Source organism: Erpetoichthys calabaricus, chromosome 10 (assembly GCF_900747795.2).
Source record: "Erpetoichthys calabaricus chromosome 10, fErpCal1.3, whole genome shotgun sequence".
Classification (NCBI taxonomy): Eukaryota; Metazoa; Chordata; class Cladistia; order Polypteriformes; family Polypteridae; genus Erpetoichthys; species Erpetoichthys calabaricus.
The window spans coordinates 163,801,467-163,819,609 of record NC_041403.2 but is presented as its reverse complement, the minus strand read 5'-3'; the positions used below and the strand labels follow the sequence as shown (position 1 = coordinate 163,819,609).

General features: G+C 40.4%; 1 protein-coding gene across 2 annotated transcripts in view; it reads right to left on the bottom strand.

Annotated features, from left to right (window-relative positions):
• Window positions 1–15,016, bottom strand: part of LOC114659735 (carnosine synthase 1-like) — a 72,423-nt gene extending 57,407 nt beyond the window's left edge. The window contains exon 1 of one of the 2 annotated variants that reach the window (XM_051932635.1): window positions 14,993–15,016. Coding sequence is in view for 1 of the 2 variants with exons in the window: in XM_028812369.2 (XP_028668202.2) it covers window positions 5,479–5,481 (3 nt within the window). In the remaining variant the exon portion in view is untranslated. Of the gene's footprint in view, window positions 1–5,478; window positions 5,549–14,992 lie in introns of those variants that run through there. The other variant, XM_028812369.2, reaches the window with a different exon arrangement.
• Window positions 15,017–18,143: the final 3,127 nt, after the last annotated feature.

Below are 18,143 nucleotides of genomic sequence, written 5' to 3'. Positions count from 1 at the left end.
GGTAATGTTATCACCACATGCATTAGTGGGACCAAAAAATTGTCACCTAAAATCCATAATTATTTCCATGATTTTCAAAGAATTCAGGTTAAGAGTTTTCAGGGTGCAACAAGTAACCTGCTAGTCCACCTTCCTCTGATATGACACCTCACAATAAATAAAATGCATTATTATTATTATTATTATTATTATTATTATTATTATTATTATTATTATCAATGCCCATTACTAACTGATTCTGTCTCTTGAAGCGATTCAGCCTCTTTTTCATTCTTATGATTGGCTCAGATAGCAGTTGGCCATAAGAAAAGGTGTGCGTTGGGTGAATTGAACCGACCACATACAGAGCTGGTGAGAAACGAATGCCCATTGTGACTGTTTTGCCGTGAAGGGGTGTTAGGGTGACCCCATTTCCTCTTCACTATACTTTTTATTATTTTGACCACAACAGAAGGCCCCAAATCCCACAATATTACCACACTGTCAGGGCTGACTACTGATGTGGTTCAGCACCTCTGCCACCAGGCAATTAGACAGAGCATGAGGACAGGCAGGAGGTTATCCATTTCTTCATTATGGATCACAGATAAAATAGCCAAAATATAAGAAGAATACAAATGTGAGTGTCGGTTAAAGTAAGACAATGTGATCGTAGGCTGTGACATGGCTCTCTGATGATTGTTTATTAGTCTGGCTTGCTCTTTGCTCATCTCCCACATAACCTTTAAATGCAGACAGTGACAGCCTGGCCTGTTCTTTCATGGATGGAAAAGAGTAGAGGGAGAGACAGAGAGTAAGCTCTGAATTAGCTTTAATTTACTGTGGCTTCTTGACACATCTCTTCAATCAGTGAGTGTGTAATCCCTAATAAAACAGCTCCGGCACAACACACACACAAACACACACACTGTAGTCCATGCTTTGTTAGCCTCACTCATTTTCTCTGGTCTCAAAGCATGCACAGAAGGCCTATCGCGCAAACAAGAAACAAGGGATACTCAGGTAATGAAGTCGTAAACTGCCTTCTCAAACCTTCTTCTCTCTCAGATTCAGAAATGGACTTGTTCACTCCAGTCCCGGAGTTCTCTCAGAATGTAAAGTGTCCCTGCACATAATGGACCACTATGGTCAACTCTCCCCCTTTCCTGTCACAGAGGTCTTACGTGATCTAGGAAGTTGTAAATGCCCAACAGCAACATCTGCCTTATTCAGATTCCATGTATTTTAAAAATGAGATTGTTAGACAATAACTTCCCTGCCTGTGTAAACATTTATATTGTGAGACACTAATAAAAAAAAAATATTATCAACCTGTCCTTATATGCTAGATGTTATTCTCCATTACAGCGACCAATGATCAAACCCACTAATGCCACACCACAGGAGTGCTGTGCACAGGTTGGGCATCTTCTCAATGTGAACGCACTTCTGGTTTGACGTGGATGTGCTACAAGAGGCCTTAACTTTCATTCTGCGTAATAAATGTAAATTATACATTCCCAAGGGATGATAATTAACTAATATGATGTAAGGACAGCCACCATGCGATCTGAGGTAACACAACTTTCAGGCTCTTGCGGAGTAAATATTCAAACTCATGCCAGGTCAGGTCAGGTCAGGTCAGGTCAAGTTGGGGGACATGAACTGGTACAGCATACCCACCACACAACAAAACAGGGATTCTGATTGGCAAACCCCCTCATGCAGAGACGACATCCAGCCAAACCCCCCAAAGTGCCAGAAATGACCATCTATCTGCCGCAGTCAGGTGTTACGTGGCCTGGTCCTCAACAATGCAAGCTGGATCACCCTCGGGTAATCACGCCACATGGCCGTAGTGCTGTAACCGATGCTCCCTCACAATGCAGGTCATGTGCCTCATTCGGGACTCCGTGAGCAACACAAAGTCAAACCAGTGGTACCCACTGTTAGAGTGGTCCTTAGTTTCTTGATCACCACCCCAGCCAAAGAGTCACCAGAGACATGAATGTCACTGCCAAGGTAAGTAAACCTCTCGACGAGGTTGACACTCTCTCCGCAGACACACACAGTGCCGATTGCTCTGCCTAGGAGGTCATTAAAGGCCTGGATGTTGGTTTGTATCAGGACCCTCACAAGCCCAGACACTTAGACTCCTCACTCAGTCTCTCGAGAGCCCCGATCAGAGCCTCCATTAACTCCATGAAGATCACAGCATCATCAGCAAAGTCAAGATCTGTAAGTCAGTAGACAGATTGGTTTGAGCATGGGGGGGTCATGAAGTCGCTGGAAAGGGGTGTGTGGTGCCCCTGATATCTCTGCAAAAGGACGAAGGTCCAAGTCTTAAGAGTCCTTGTGCTCCCTGTTTGTGAGACATGGCCACTATCCAGTGAGGTGAGATGAAGACTGGACTCCTTCATGTGTGTCTCTCAGGAAAATCCTTGGGTCCCGCTGGTTTGACTTTGTGTTGCTCATGGAGTCCCTGAATGAGGGAGCATAACCTGCATTGTGAGGGAGCGTCAGTTACTGCACTACTGCCATGTGGCGCGATTACCTGAGGGTGGTCTGGCTCACAGGACACTCATTGTTGAGGACCCGAGTGGATGGACCAGGCCAAGGTGACGCCCAGCAGGTAACATCTGGCTTTGGCAGATAGAGGGTCATTTCCGGATGGTGGGACTGGACTGCGTGTCTGCCTGGGTGGGTTGCCAAACTGAGATTCCAAGCTGTTTCATCATGTGGTGGGTGCGGCAACGTGCTGTGCCAGTGCATGCTCCCCAACCTGACCTGACCTGAACTGACCTGACCTATCCCTCTATCCGTCCATCCATCTTCCTACCCCTACTTATCCAGGACAGAATCCCAGGGCAGCTGGAACCTCTCCAGAAAGTTGTCAGGCACAAGGCAGGACCAAGACCTGGAGAGGGTGCCAGTCCATCGCAGGGCCAACACAACCAGACACCCACACTGAGGGCAGTCTAGCAATGCCAGTTCACCTAACCTCCATGCTTTTGGACTGCCTGAGGAAACCAGAAGGACCAGAGGGAGGACATGCAAAGCCAATTCAGAGAACACCTGCAATACAAACCCTGGTCTCTTTACTGCAGGGCAGCAGCACCATCACCGTGCCAGCCATTCTGTTCTGTTGTTGGTGGCGTGGCACAGTGGTCAGTAGCAGAGTCACACACCTCCAGTGTCTTGAGTTTAAATCTACGGGACAGACTTGGCAGTTGCCTGGATGCCGTTTGTGTGTTTGCACATTTTTCTGTATTTATATCAGTTTATTATGAATGTTTATTATCTTATGGGCGAAAAAGCTCTAATGAGACATCACACCTACTGTTCTTTGTCACTGCCTCTCGGACTGTTATTTGGTGTACAATATCAGAGAACTATTTGGAAAAGTCAGCCCGGGTAAATACTCCCACGGCCTCTCTTAACAGCTCAAATATCAGAGACGCGAAAAGCTTGGCCTGGCACACTTAGGTCAGTCTGTCATTTTGAACCCTCTGACCTATGAAAGGAAGATTACAAAATATATAAGGAGCAAAATCTGATATTTTGGAAGGGATTGAGTGTAGGGAGTGTGAGTGAAAGAGACAGGCGTGTCTTTGGCAGTGAAAGAAAGTTGGGGACACTGTGGAGCTCCCTAAAGTGAAAACACGTTCACCAAGTGAACGATCATCTTATTTATATTTATTAGCAAAATGTCTTGCATTTATAACTTGAAGTTATTATTTATATAAAAGTAATTGAATATTCCTTCTGTCTGTCTATTTTCTATGACAACTTCTCTATCGATCTTTTATACAGTTTATTTGTATATGCGGGATGCAATGACTTTATTATGTATAATACAGTATCTGTTCTATCAACTTATCTATTATATAGTGCCTTTAAAATCTATTCATTTATATCTTATACTGCCTTTCATATTTATCTGTGTTTGTGTGATATAACACCTTTTATTTGTATATTATACAGTAACTGTTCTATTAATTTATCCATTATATGGTGTCTTTAATAATAATAATACTAATAATAATCTATCTATCTATCTATCTATCTATCTATCTATCTATCTATCTATCTATCTATCTATCTATCTATCTATCTAATAATAATAATAATGCATTCTCTATCCATATATCTACTACTACTACTAATAATAATAATAATTTATTTTCTATCTATCTATCTATCTATCTATCTATCTATCTATCTATCTATCTATCTATCTATCTATCTATCTATCTATCTATCTATCTATCTAATAATAATAATAAAATACATTCTCTATCCATCTAATAATAATCTATCTATCTATCTATCTATCTATCTATCTATCTATCTATCTATCTATCTATCTATCTATCTATCTATCTATCTATCTATCTATCTATCATAATAATGCATTCTCTATCTATCAATCTAATAATAATAATTTATTTTCTATCTATCTATCTATCTATCTATCTATCTATCTATCTATCTATCTATCTATCTATCTATCTATCTATCTATCTATAGTGCCTTTTACATCTATCTATCTATCTATCTATCTATCTATCTATCTATCTATCTATCTATCTATCTATCTATCTATCTATCTATCTATCTATCTATCTATGTCACTGTACATTTTTGCTTGAAATGAAAAGTTACTTAAGAGTCAAACATAAATGTTAACTTAAACAAGTAAATAACCAGCGTGAAAGTATAATAAAAATTGATTTGAAGATTCTCAAACGTTGGCCTATAAATCGCAGAAGTTTTACATGAACTAACTTTAACATTTTGAAATGTACAAAACAATAACCACATACCACCAACAACAAAACAACAACAACAACAACAACAATAATAATAATAATAATAAATTTTAGGTAAATGCTATTACCCATATTTTATAGCTTAAAGTGTTTGCATTTTCCAGTCGAAAGCCTTTCCGAAGCATTTTCTTTTGAATTTCAACTCTTTCCTCTACACTTAATTTCTAAAATACAAACGCGCAGTTGTCACTTTCCGTTAAAGACGTTGCTCTCTATTTTTTTCGAAAGAAACTACATCGAATTCAAAACTATATCAATTTGTTATTAAATATGAAAGAAAGAAAGAAAGAAAGAAAGAAAGAAAGAAAGAAAGAAAGAAAGAAAGAAAGAAAGAAAACGAACTGATCCGTCTTGCACTTTTTTCCACAATGCCGGCTCAGTATTTTCGCACCCGCATGTCGATCCTTATCGGCCTAAACGCGGCTATCAAGTGTAATCTGCACATACGAAGCCCGTGTTTTCCCTTATGAAATAATCTCTGTGTAACTTCACAAGTGTTAAAAGCTCCGTTACTTTTTATTTACTTATCTGTTTATTTTCATTTCTTCTGTTTAATTCAGACAATAAACGAGCACTGTTCCGGCGATGCCCCCCAAACGGACCCCCATCAGCCCTCAGGCGGACTTTTATTTCACACTTGTCAGAGACACTCCGCGACGGCACTTACCATGATGGTTCAGCAGTGCGCTGCGGCCGCTTGCCTGATCTCAAGTGACTGGAAGAGAGAGAGAGAGAGCAAACGAGCAAGGTCCAAAACGAGACGAGACGGGACAGGACGAATGGGATCGGCTAAGTAGGGTCTTTGGTGGTGGGAGGAGGCGGAGACGCTGACATCGCGTTTAATGGCTCATAGCTTAGTATTTAAATAATGACCTGATACTCTTGCAAATCAGGTAGAAGTCCAACATCGCACTAATTAAAAATGTAGTTCATACTCACTAGCAAAAGCAAACACATAATGCAATTACAATCCAGCGACACAATATTTTCATATTATATGCACACTGTTAGAAACAGTAAAGGCATGTACAGCGTTGTAGTGTATAATCATTTCATTTAAAGAATAAATTCTGTTTTAAGACCGTGGTCACTGTTCTATTTTCCTAGTACAATAAATGATATTAACATTATTTGAATCACCATGAAATCTTTATTCCCTAATGTTCTCAATCATTTTCTAAAACCAAAATAAGTGTCTAGTCTTAGAAATTGGTTCCTTTGTTTCACTCCAGAGATTCTAAATCTGATTTATTTTTTAAGTGGACTCTTCATTGAGCAGGTCTTTTTTTATTCAGAGTCTGTGAAAGATTTGTTGGGAACTTATAATGGCAAAAGGTGAAGAAGCAGAAACAGAGCCCAGGTGGAATGCCAGGTTCGTGGAGCGCGTGGCAGGTTAGTTCCGCTTACACGCGGTCTACAGATGACCTTCGAGTTAATTTTTAAATGTGGAGGAGTAAAATGGAGTTCCTCCAGAAGAAAAAAAAGCATCACAAACGGGACAAGATACACACACTCCTACACGAAACCCCACCCGGAGACCTGAGTGATGCAGGAAGACAATGGTAGACGCTTCACAACAAGTTCACCACAGTATTACACGATCACAAAAAGCGTGAGTAGAACCGTTAAGAAAAATAAATAAATAAATTACAGCAACTTAATGACTGAAGGAGACATCACGTTAATGACAGGTTCTTAATCTGAGTCCTGGAGACCTTAGGTGGTTCATTTACAAAATAATGATTGTCATGAGTGTGTGTCGGAGGACCTCCTCACTGGCTCAGTCGAGGTATGCAGTAACCCGGCGTGACGAAAGGGGTCGCTGCTACTAACGCTGTCCTCTCCTTCTTTTCCTGCAGCGCTGAGAAGCCGTCGGGTTTAAGCAGTTAGCCCCGCCCCCTTCCTCTACAGTCTCAATAGAAATCCCGCGCGTCTCGGAAGGACCCGCCAAACGGAGCTCCGCCAGCAGTGACTGCAAATTTTGTCTTTCTTTGAAATTCCTGCTGAAGGCACAAACGTCAATGAGTGTTATTTTTGTTCATCTCTGTTTGATCTTGCTGTCTCCGGACAACAAAAGGGACGACCCGGGTTGGCGCCCCAAAATTTCCTCACTGCATGCTAAACTGGCATTCCCGCACAGTACAGGTAGATTTGAATATAAATTCCGTAGATTTGATCTACCAGAAAAATGGATGTACAGAAATATCAGAGGTAAACATGTTCACATAAACACTCTGAAATGGATGAATGAGATCGTTTGTTTGTGCACGTCCACCGTTAGTCTACTGCTTGTTCCCTTTAATTGTCCATTTAGAACATTAGAACACTCTAGACGAGAACAGGCCATTCAGCCCAACAAAGCTCGCCAGTACTATCCACTTATTTCTTCCAAGAAAATATCAAGTCGAGTTTTGAAAGACCCTAACGTCTTACTGTCTACCACACTACTTGGTAGCTTATTCCAAGTTTCTATCGTTCTTTGTGTAAAGAAAAACTTCCTAATGTTTGTGCGAAATGTAGCCTTAACAAGTTTCCAACTGTGTCCCCGTGTTCTTGATGAAGTCATTTTAAAATAACAGTCTCGATCCACTGGACTAATTCCCTTCATAATTTTAAACACTTCAATCATGTCACCTCTTAATCTTCTTTTGCTTAAACTGTAAAGGCTCAGTTCTTTTAATCTTTCCTCATAACTCATCCCCTGTAGCCCTGGAATCAGCCTAGTCGCTCTTCTCTGGACCTTTTCTTGTGCTGCTATGTCCTTTTTGTAGCCTGGAGACCAAAACTGCACACAGTACTCCAGCCGAAGCCTCACCAGTGTGTTATAAAGGTTGAGCAAAACCTCCTGTGACTTGTACTCCTCACATCAAGGCGCTATATATCCTAACATTCTGTTAGCCTTCTTAATGGCTTCTGAACACTGTTGGGAAGTCGATAGCTTAGAGTCCACTATGACTCCTAAATCCTTCTCATAAGGTGTACTCTCGATTTTCTGACCACCCATTGTGTATTCAAACCTAACAATTTTACTTCCAATGTGTAATACTTTACATTTACTGACATTAAATTTCATCTGCCACAAATCTGCCCAAGCCTGTATGCTATTTGTGAGACTTATTTAGGCCAATTGGTGATGGTGGTGATGGGCAAGCATAAATTTGCATGCCGTTTCACGAAAATTCATTATGCAGGTGGATTCACAATTGGGAAACATGAAATTGAAAATTTTTTGGGGGTAAGCAAAGCATACTGCACCTTAACATCTCATTCAAACTTGTGTGTTTACCCGTGTTCTGTTTCTGCTGCTAATCCATACCATTGATTGATGGAGTGCTGCTGAGATGGTCTGGCCTTCTGACAAGTTTGGGGTCTTTTGAAGCTCTGTTAGAGGGACCCCTCCAGTCCGAGGTGGAGCAGGTGTTCTTCAAGGACCACTCTGCATTTTGCTTCCTCCACTCTCAATTCTGACCTGTCTCCCTGGCCCTGCTGCTCTACTCCCACAGCATGATACTGCTTCATTGTATTACAACCGTGCCTGGTTCTTTGCCTGACACGGTGCATGGAGTTCTTCCCAGAGAGTTCAAAATCTGACCCATCAGGCCAGGAAATCTTTTCCTTCTTGCTGCCCTAGAGCTTTAAGCTATCATATGCCTCAAACTCAAGAGTGTCTTCCATCTGGCCACTCTACCATAAACACCTGATTGATGGAGTAACGCTGTGATGGTTGTCCTTCCAACAGGTTCTCCTATCTCAAAAAATGATTTCTGTTAGAGTGGTCATTTGTTTCTTGATCACCTCCCCAGCCGAGGTAAGTAAACCTCTCGACGAGGTCAACACTCTCTCTGCAGACACACACACTGCTGATGGCTGTGCCCAAGAGGTCACTAAGTCAGTAGACGGATTGGGAGACCATGGGGGGATCATGAGATCGATGGAAAGGGGTGTTTGGCACTCCCGATATCTCTCCAAAAGGACAAAGGTCCAAGTCTTTAGAGTTCTGGTGTTCTTTATTTGTGAGACATGGCCGCTATCCAGTGACTTGAGACGAAGACCGGAACTCCTTCAGTACTGTGTCTCTTCGGAGAATCTTTGGGTGCCTCTGGATTGACTTTGTGTTGCTCACAGAGTCCCAAATGAGGCACATGACCTGCATTGTGAGGGAGCGTCAGATACTGGATGATTCCCAGAGGGCAGTCCGGCTTGCTAGATCCTCATTGTTGGACCTGAGTGGCTGGACCAGACCAAGGGGATACTCATGTAACACCTGGCTGTGGCAGATAGATAGTCATTTCTGGAAGGTGGGATTGGACCGCATGTCTATCTTAGGGGTTACCAACCGAGATCCAGAGCTGTTTCGTCGTGTGGTGGGTACGGCAATGGCAACCTGACCTGACTTCTCCAGCTAAAGCTCTTCTTGTGCAGTTACTCAGTTTGACTGGATGGCCAACTCTAGGAAGAGTCCTGGTGGTACCAAACGTCTTCCATTTCACAGTTATTGAGGCTACTGTGTTCATATGAAATTTCAAAACTTTAAAAATTCTTTTAATCCCCTAGTCTTGATGTGTATGACTCACTAGAATTTGATCATGGAGGTCTACAGAGCGTCTCTTGGACTTCATGACTTGGTATTTCCAATGTGAATTTTAGGCCCTTCTATACACAGGGACACACGTGCCTTCCTAAATGATGTGCAATGCTCCTGACACATCTCAAGGAGAGTTAAGGCAAACAGGATGAATCTAACTGCAGTTTGGAGGGCTATGGAAAAGGGTGTGAATACTTCGAGGAACGAGAGATTTCCGTTTTTTGATATTTAATAAATTTGCAAACTTTTCTGAGAACAAGTCTTCACTGTGTCATTGAGTGTAGATTGATGGGCAAAAATGGCCAGTTTAACCATTTAAAATGAAATCTACACCACAATAAGGTGCACAGAAAGTGAAGCCGTTTCACTTCAAAGGATGACAACTGTCACAGTCTGACTTTTCCCAGATAACGTAATTCATATGAGGTGTGAAGGAACCGAGAGTTGTATGGTTATAGAGTTACCAGTGGTGAAAGCAGATCTGTGGAACTGGAATGATGTGAAACCGCATCCACAACCCTCGGCTAGGAAGAGCAGACAGAGAACAGAAGGACGGATGAAATAACACACTGGTAAACAAACCTTCAGTCTTATCATCGCGGAGGGAGATAGCTGAGCTTCATGGTGGTGATTAAAACTTAACGTCTGTTTCCTGGAATGCCAATGAATGTAAATTATGGAGTTAAAATCATTCCATCCATCCAGGTCAGGTTGGGGAGCATACACTGGTACTGTGCTTTGCCGCACCCACCACACAATGAAACAGCTTGGGATCCTGGTTGGCAACCCCCCGGGCAGACATGCGGTCCAGTCCCAGTCTCTGGAAATGACCATCTATCTGCCACAGTCAAGTGTTACATGGGTGTCCCCTTGGCCTGGTCCAGTCGTTCGGGTCCTCAACATTGAGGATCACCCTCAGGGAATCACACCACATGGCTGTAGTGCTGTAACTGACGCTCCCTCACAATGCAGGTAATGTGCCTCATTTGGGACTCCGTGAGCAACACAAAGTCAAACCAGCAGTACCCAAGAATTCTCTGAAGAGACACACATGAAGGAGTCCAATCTTCATCTCAGGTCACTGGATAGCATCCATTTCTCACAACCATATAGGAAAACAGGAAGCACCAGGACTCCAAAGACTTGGACCTTCATCCTTTTGCAGAGACACCCCTTTCTAGTGACCTCATGACCCCCAATGCTCTCCCAATCCGTCTAGTGACTTCATAGGAAGAGTCACCAGAGACATAAATGTCACTGCCAAGGTAAGTAAACCTCTCAACGAGGATGACATTCTCTCCACAGACAGACTCTGTGCTGATGGCTGTGCCCAAGAGGTCATTAAAGGCCTGGATGTTGGTTTTTATCAGGACACTCGCAAGCCCAGACACTCCGACTCCTCGCTCAGTCTTTTGTGAAGATCACAGCATAGTTGGAAAAGTCGAGATCAGTGAATCTCTCTTCACAAAAAGATGAACCACAACCGCTGGACCCCACAACCCTGCCCACCGCCCAGTCCATGCAAGCAATTGACAGAGTAGGAGCAAAAACACACCCCTGATGAACCCCAGAATCAACTGGGAAGAACGCAGAGGTTCTGCCTCCACTCTGCACAGCACTCACAGTACCAGCGTACAGGCTGGCCATGATATCTAGCAACCTTGAGGGGATCCTGCGAAGTCTCAGGATGTCCCACAGGGAAGCTCGATGAACTGAGTCGAGCACTTTACAAAAATTGATGAAGGCTGCAAAGAAACTCTGCTGATACTCGTGTTTGTACTCGATGAGAACCTTTAGTGTCAAGACGTGGTCAATGGTAGACTTCTTACATGTAAAACCAGACTGCTCCGGTTGCTGGTAAGTGAGCAAGTGATCAAGGATCCTTTAGAGGACCTTACCGGTACTGAGTGCAGTGTTATCCCCCTCCACCCCTTAATCCATGAGTGTAAAAAATGAAAAGATATTCTGTTTCAACCATCTGGACGTACCTCAGTATTCAATAATATACGACAGGTCAACAGAAAGATCAACCTTAGAGAAGTAAAATTTTCTGATGGGTGATTTGTTGACCAACAAAAATGCATTCCTTAATCTTGGGAGCAGTCATTTGTGGAAACATCTGTGCTCAGATATCAAAACCCTTCATTTTATTCACCTTATTGTTCAACACATTCACAAAATGTTTCATTAGACATCGCTGCAGGTGTCCGTATTGTTACAGGAGACAGCACCAATAGTATAAAGGTGATTCAGAGCTGACTCATTTAGAGATTGATTTAAAATTGCTATAAATCACAATCTTGTATCGGCATCAACGCCTTACATTATAAGTTTCTCATCATGACATGGACTTGAATAAATGTCCACTGTCAAGAAACAGTAAAAATGATGAGAAGTATCTAGCTGCAGTTAGGACAGTTTTGGGCCTCCGACAGATCTGAGCACTTCAGACACTATGTATTCATGTGAAAAACACGACAACGTTTATTTTTACTTCTTGTATAACTGTCTGCGGTGGGTTGGCACCTTGCCGGGGATTGGTTCCTGCCTTGTGCCCTGTGTTGGCTGGGATTGGCTCCAGAAGACTCCCGTGACCCTGTGTTAGGATTCAGCGGGTTGGAAAATGGATGGATGGATGGATGTATAACTGTACAATTAAATAATTTACTAACTGGATTCAGTAGTCATTTTAATGCGATGTATTGTTTTACCTAGAAAATTTATTATTTTTTTTCACACAAAAAAAGTTACATTGATTTATGAAAAAAAAAAAAAAATATTTATATTAAACCAATTACAAAAGGCACATCCATTCTATGGTTTTGCTTCGCATGCAGAACTGAGAGAACTCAATAGTTTAGAAGTTTAATAAACGCTGAGTGCACAAACTGCTGATTCCACAGGTTTGAGAAGAACTAAAAGGAACTGAAATTGATATGACGAGCATGCAATAGGTGTCAGTACACAGGCGAAACAAGGGGAGTGGCTTGTCGGAAGTGGGCGGAGGCACATTACCTGACAGGAGCGTCATCTTACGGGCCTCAGCATGTCTCATATCGCTGAATCGGTCTGAGGCTTCAGACTGTCTCACCTACAGCTGGACTCTTTTGAAAATGACTGATGTCATCCTCAGTTGGCTTTTGTCCACCATATTGTGAATAGCGACTTGGCAGTTGCAAATTCAGGTTTTATGTAAAGGGGAGGCAAAAAATAATAATAATAATAATAATTCATTACGTTTATATAGCGCTTTTCTCAGTACTCAAAGCATCTCCTTGCTGGGTCAACAAGTGGTTTATGTAGGGTGAGCTGATTTCCAATGTTCCAAACCGGGACACTTGCGTGTTCTCAACAGCATCCTGGAATGCCTTTCTTTTGATTTCTTCCAGCCGTACCAGCGGATCTTCAAATGGTTTGTCATCAATGACATGTCTGATTTGTGGAGCAACAGAAATGGCTGACCAAAGCAAAATAGGACACGACTCGTTAATCCAACATGTGTATTAGACACAAATAAGTTCGAAGATTTGGAGGGAGTTTGGTCCTACACGGAATATTGTGTGTCTTGTGAAAATGCACATGAAATTGAAGTTGAGTTCCCCCCCATCGTGTTTCAGCCACCCAAAAACAAAACTGGACATTTTGTTCAATTCTGTGACACTAAGTATAAAATGGGATGCAATGCATAAAAACTAGGAAATCAGGTCACCCTGGGTGTATGTATCACACTTTAGTGCCCTGCAACCAAATGCTGAAAGAGCTGCCGATTTTCTTGGATGTAATGAGACTCTTTAGCACAATCGTCCCATTTGCAAATGAAACCATAGGACTCGGAACATCTGAGGTGCAGTGCTACTACTTTTAGATCACCACAGATGCTCCAGTTGTATGAGAGGGATATGTAGAATGTGAGAGGATATCACAAAAATCGGTGATGTGAGAGGAAAATGTAAAGGTGGCTTTTTATGGTTAGCAGGTGTCCCACACATGTACATGGGAGGCAGCAGGGGGTCTGGCTAAAGCTGAGCCACTGATATAGGGGGCTAATCAGGTGTGCTAATGCCTCTTCTCCCATCCTTACAGAAGTGGTAAGATCTAGAACTCTTCCTCTTCCGACTCAGACCACGCCCTTCGATGACCTCACTTCCGCTTTTCCTCCAGACAACCCCTTAACTATAAAAAACCCACCACCTTTGTTCTCTGCACTCAGGCCTTTTTGCTGACTCCATCCCAATTGACTACTCGGCAGAGCATCATTCAGCTCCTACCCTCAGCTAATTTCGATGATATATTGGGTGGGTCCCCAAACCTTTATCTTTGTGTTCCCTTTTTATTACACAGGCCAGAATCTATATGATATACTCATAAATGTTCTGGAAGCAAAATCTTTGTTGTCCAGTGTACTCACACATGTTCTGCACTGCTCCATTTTTTGGATTAAGTTGAGGAAAGTGTAGTGAAGCCTACTTTTGATAGGTGAGGCCTATAAAATGTTTCATTTTTAGTACATTTTTCTTCATTGACTTGCATCATTTGTTTTTTCAGGAGGTACATTTGTATTCATTTACATTTTCATTGAATAAAACATTGCATTTACATATCTATATAGGTACCTTACATTGCCTGGGTATCCGCCTTAATAAAAGAGTAAGTGTCTGTGTGTCTGTCTGTGAGTCCATCCAGTTGCCATGTCACTTTCGTCCAAACAAATGGTGCATCGCAAACATTTGTAGGAATACAATGCATTGCATTTGTCAGTCCAGCATATGGTGCATTATTCCGAGTGTTATTTGGTCTTAACTCTGTAAATGTGATCAAAACAGGTTTCCCCGACTTGTACTCGGGGTTAACCATTCTTACATAGGATTCCAAACCTGAGTGACGCTCAGGGTTAACGCCAAGGAGGTTAAGACATGATGTATCTGACAATGAAGTAGCGTCAGCCTTTCTGCATTTAGCTCTATTTGCTCCCGTGCTTCCTCTGTTTCATTAGGGGAGCAGAAATTGTGAATGAATAGGAAAACATCAAAAGAGAGTTAAACGCTATGGAAAAATTACAAATCTTTTCAATATATCATAAACTAGTAGTGAAACAGGACAGTGAGGATGGTCCCGTCCGGCTCCCTACTCCTGATGTCATGCTTCCCCCTCCCCTCAGCCTAAAGCCTCTGTCTCGGATTAGCGTGGATATATCACTCCTGCAAGTGAACTATGATTCTTAGCGCAATGAGAGAAGTCACAAAATCAACCAGAATGTTCAAGCAAATTCTAGAAAAAAACCTGTTCTAAATCCGTTAAGTAGTTCTCTTGTGAAAAGGGGACAGACATACAAACAGACAGACATTGGATTTTAAATTTATCATAAATGTCAAACTCATGCTACTGTGTTTTTCTGAATGAGTAACAAAGAAGTAGACAGACTGGCTAATTAAGCAGTGGGGAATTAACTCACAACTGATTGTGAAACGGGTTGGGATGAAAACGCGCAGCCACAGCGTACCCCAGGACTGAAAGTGAGAACCTCTGGTAAAGACATAAAGGAATACAAAAGCTGGTAGCACAAGTATAGTGTAGTTAAAATAAAATAAAAGATTACCAAGTTTGATTGAAAAGCGTGTCCCCTTGGTGTGCCACGGACTAGCATCTTGTCTAGAGGGGTACTTGATAGCGCTGTGGTGGGCTCGGACTCTGTGCAAACCTGTAATGGAAAAAAAGGCAGGTTTAGAAAGTTAGTCAATGGAGGGACGAATCACTCCAGATCTCAGATGTACTCTGATCTGACTAGGAGAATCTCTCTTTAGTTTTAACTTTCCTGCAGAAGGTGGAGAATTGAGTGGAGAAAATATGGAGGCCATTAGAGGAGCTGCTCATTCGCACTTGGACTCGATGCGGCACATTGGATTTGATAGGAATACAAATAACAAGCTGGTTAGGTTTTTAAATGATACCAAGATCAGTGGATAGATAGATCATCTAGAATCCATTAAATCATCACTGAGGGACTTGGGCAGCAGACAGGCCTGGGCAGATTACATTAATGTCAGTAAATGTAAAGAATTACACATAGGGAGTTAAAATGTGAGGTTTGAATACACAATGAGAGGTCTGAAAAATCGAAAGTATTCCTCTTGAGAAGGATTTAGGAGTAGCAGAGGACTTGTCACTATCAACTGCCAGACAGTGTTCAGAAGACATTAAGAAGGCTAACAGAATGTCAGGTTATATAGCGCCTTGATGTATGGAGTACAAGTCACAGGAGGTTATGCTCAACCTTTATAATGCACTGGTGAGGCCTCAACTGGGTGCAGTTTTGGTCTGCAGGCTGCAAAAAGGACATAGCAGCACTAGAGAAGGTCCAGAGAAGAGCAACTTGGCTGAGTCCAGGGCTACAGGGGTTGAGTTATGAGGAAAGATTAAAAGAGCTGAGACTTTACAGTTTAAGGAAAAGAAGATTAAGAGGAGATCTGACTGAAGTGCTTCAAATGATGAAGGGAATTAGTCCCGTGGATCAAGACTTTAATTTTAAAATGAGTTCATCAAGAACATGGGGACACAGTTGGAAACTTGTTAAGATTTAATTCCACACAAACATTAGGAAGTTTTTTCTTCACACAGAGAACCACAGACACATGGAATAAGCGACCAAGTAGTGTGGTGGACTGTAGGACTTTAGGGACGTTCAAAACTCAACTTGATGTTATTTTGGAGGAATTAATTGGACAGGACTGTCTCAACAGGGTCAGCCTCAGTCTGATTGTGACTCATTTAATTTTAAGTGTTACTCAGAGCCTGCAAACAGTGAACAGCACCATAGAAGAATAAATTGAAATGATTTAAAAGGAATATTTGGAGTTTTCATTCAGAACGTACAATGAAAATGTACTTGTAAATGTACTTGTTCTTTATGTTACCTAGTTGCATCATAGATATTATATAGAAATGCACAAAATGATGTCATGTTATTAATTTATAATATGGTTTATTTTCTAAACCACTTACTTCAGTCCAGAGTCACTGATGGGGGTAGAGGAGGGTAAGCAAGTTTTAGGGTGTCAGCTGAGGTCCATACCTACTAACATAGGGCACAAGGCAAGAACAATCCCTGGACAGCGTGTCAGTCCATCACAGGGACAAAATGATGAGCATTCTATTCAAAATGAATTGTCCAACTCCATGAAAGAACTTCTGCCACCAACACATCTTACTAAAGCGCTAATAAAGCTAACAAAGTCAGATTAGTGGTCAGTCGCAGTGCTGCCTCTTTGCTTAATCAACCCGAACATTTGACTGTAATGGGCTTAGCGGAAAAGCAGATTCTCATAATAACAAGTGGGCCAGTTTGGAGAAGGCGCATCGCTCTTTGGAACTTTCTGGAGTCTGATTGGTTTGTTTTTTTAAATATGTAAATGAACCTTCTTTAATAATGGTGAAGAGGATGAGCATTGTTTTCTTTTAGTATTACTATATAATGTTTGTGTAATATATTAATATTATGTACTGTATATAATAAATATAATATATATTCCATTTTTGACAATTATCATAATATACTATGCACTAATTTTTATGCTTAAAATATAATAATAATATATTGCATTATGCATAATATAGTACATTTTTAGATAGATATAGTTTTTTATTCCTTCAATAAATTATCCAGTGTAGGAAAAAGAAAATCTCAGTTGATTTATTACAAATGATTTGTGACCCTTCATGTCCTTTTTGTAAAAACAGAAAACATTTTAAGAAAATGAATCTTCTGTAATAATGATAACCATGAGGATTTTTCTTGCTAGTAGCACTAGTATTACTATGATTGTATAATGTAATTATAATATGATGTAGTGTATACTGTTTATACTGTTTATTCAATATATTACAATTATTAAATTACACTATTTTATATAATGATGATCATCATAAAACATATTCCATAATATTTATATACAGTATAGATATATATTTCATTATTACTTCAATAAATTACCCAGAGTAGAAAAAAGAAAATCTCAATTGAATTATTATAAATGATTTGTGACCTCTTAGGTGCTTTTTGGAAACACCAAATATGTTTTATGTTATTCATGAAAATATACTTTCTATAATAGTGATAATGATGATAATTATATGTATTTCTTATTAGTAGTTAGTAGTAGTTAGCATTATTATATAATACATTTGTAAATACTATTATATTAATATTATATACTATATATTCTATGTTACAGTTATTTATATCATTTTATAATAATAATAATAATAATAATATATTGTATTTACAAATTATATCCATTTTTATTCCTTCAATAAATTACCCAGTGTAGAAAAAGAAAATCTTATTTTAATTATTACAACTGATTTGTGACCATTTATGGACTTTTTGGAAACAATGAATATATTTTTGTTAATTATAAAAATAACATAATAATGATAATAATGATCATGATGATATTATTCTTCTTATTAGAAGTATTACTATTATTAAATACTGTATCTATAATATACTAAATATACTGAATAAATTATACATTCTAAGCATTATTAGTATTATTAAACATGTACTACTATTACTACTAATAATAATAATATTAAATATAAAATACTACATAATATTCATACATACATTTACTATTACTGTTGTACTATTGTATTGTATTGTTCTGTGTATTGTGTTGTATTTACCCCCTTTTTTTGAACACTCACTTCATGCCCATCCTACCTGGAAAGGGGTCTCTCTCTGAATTGCC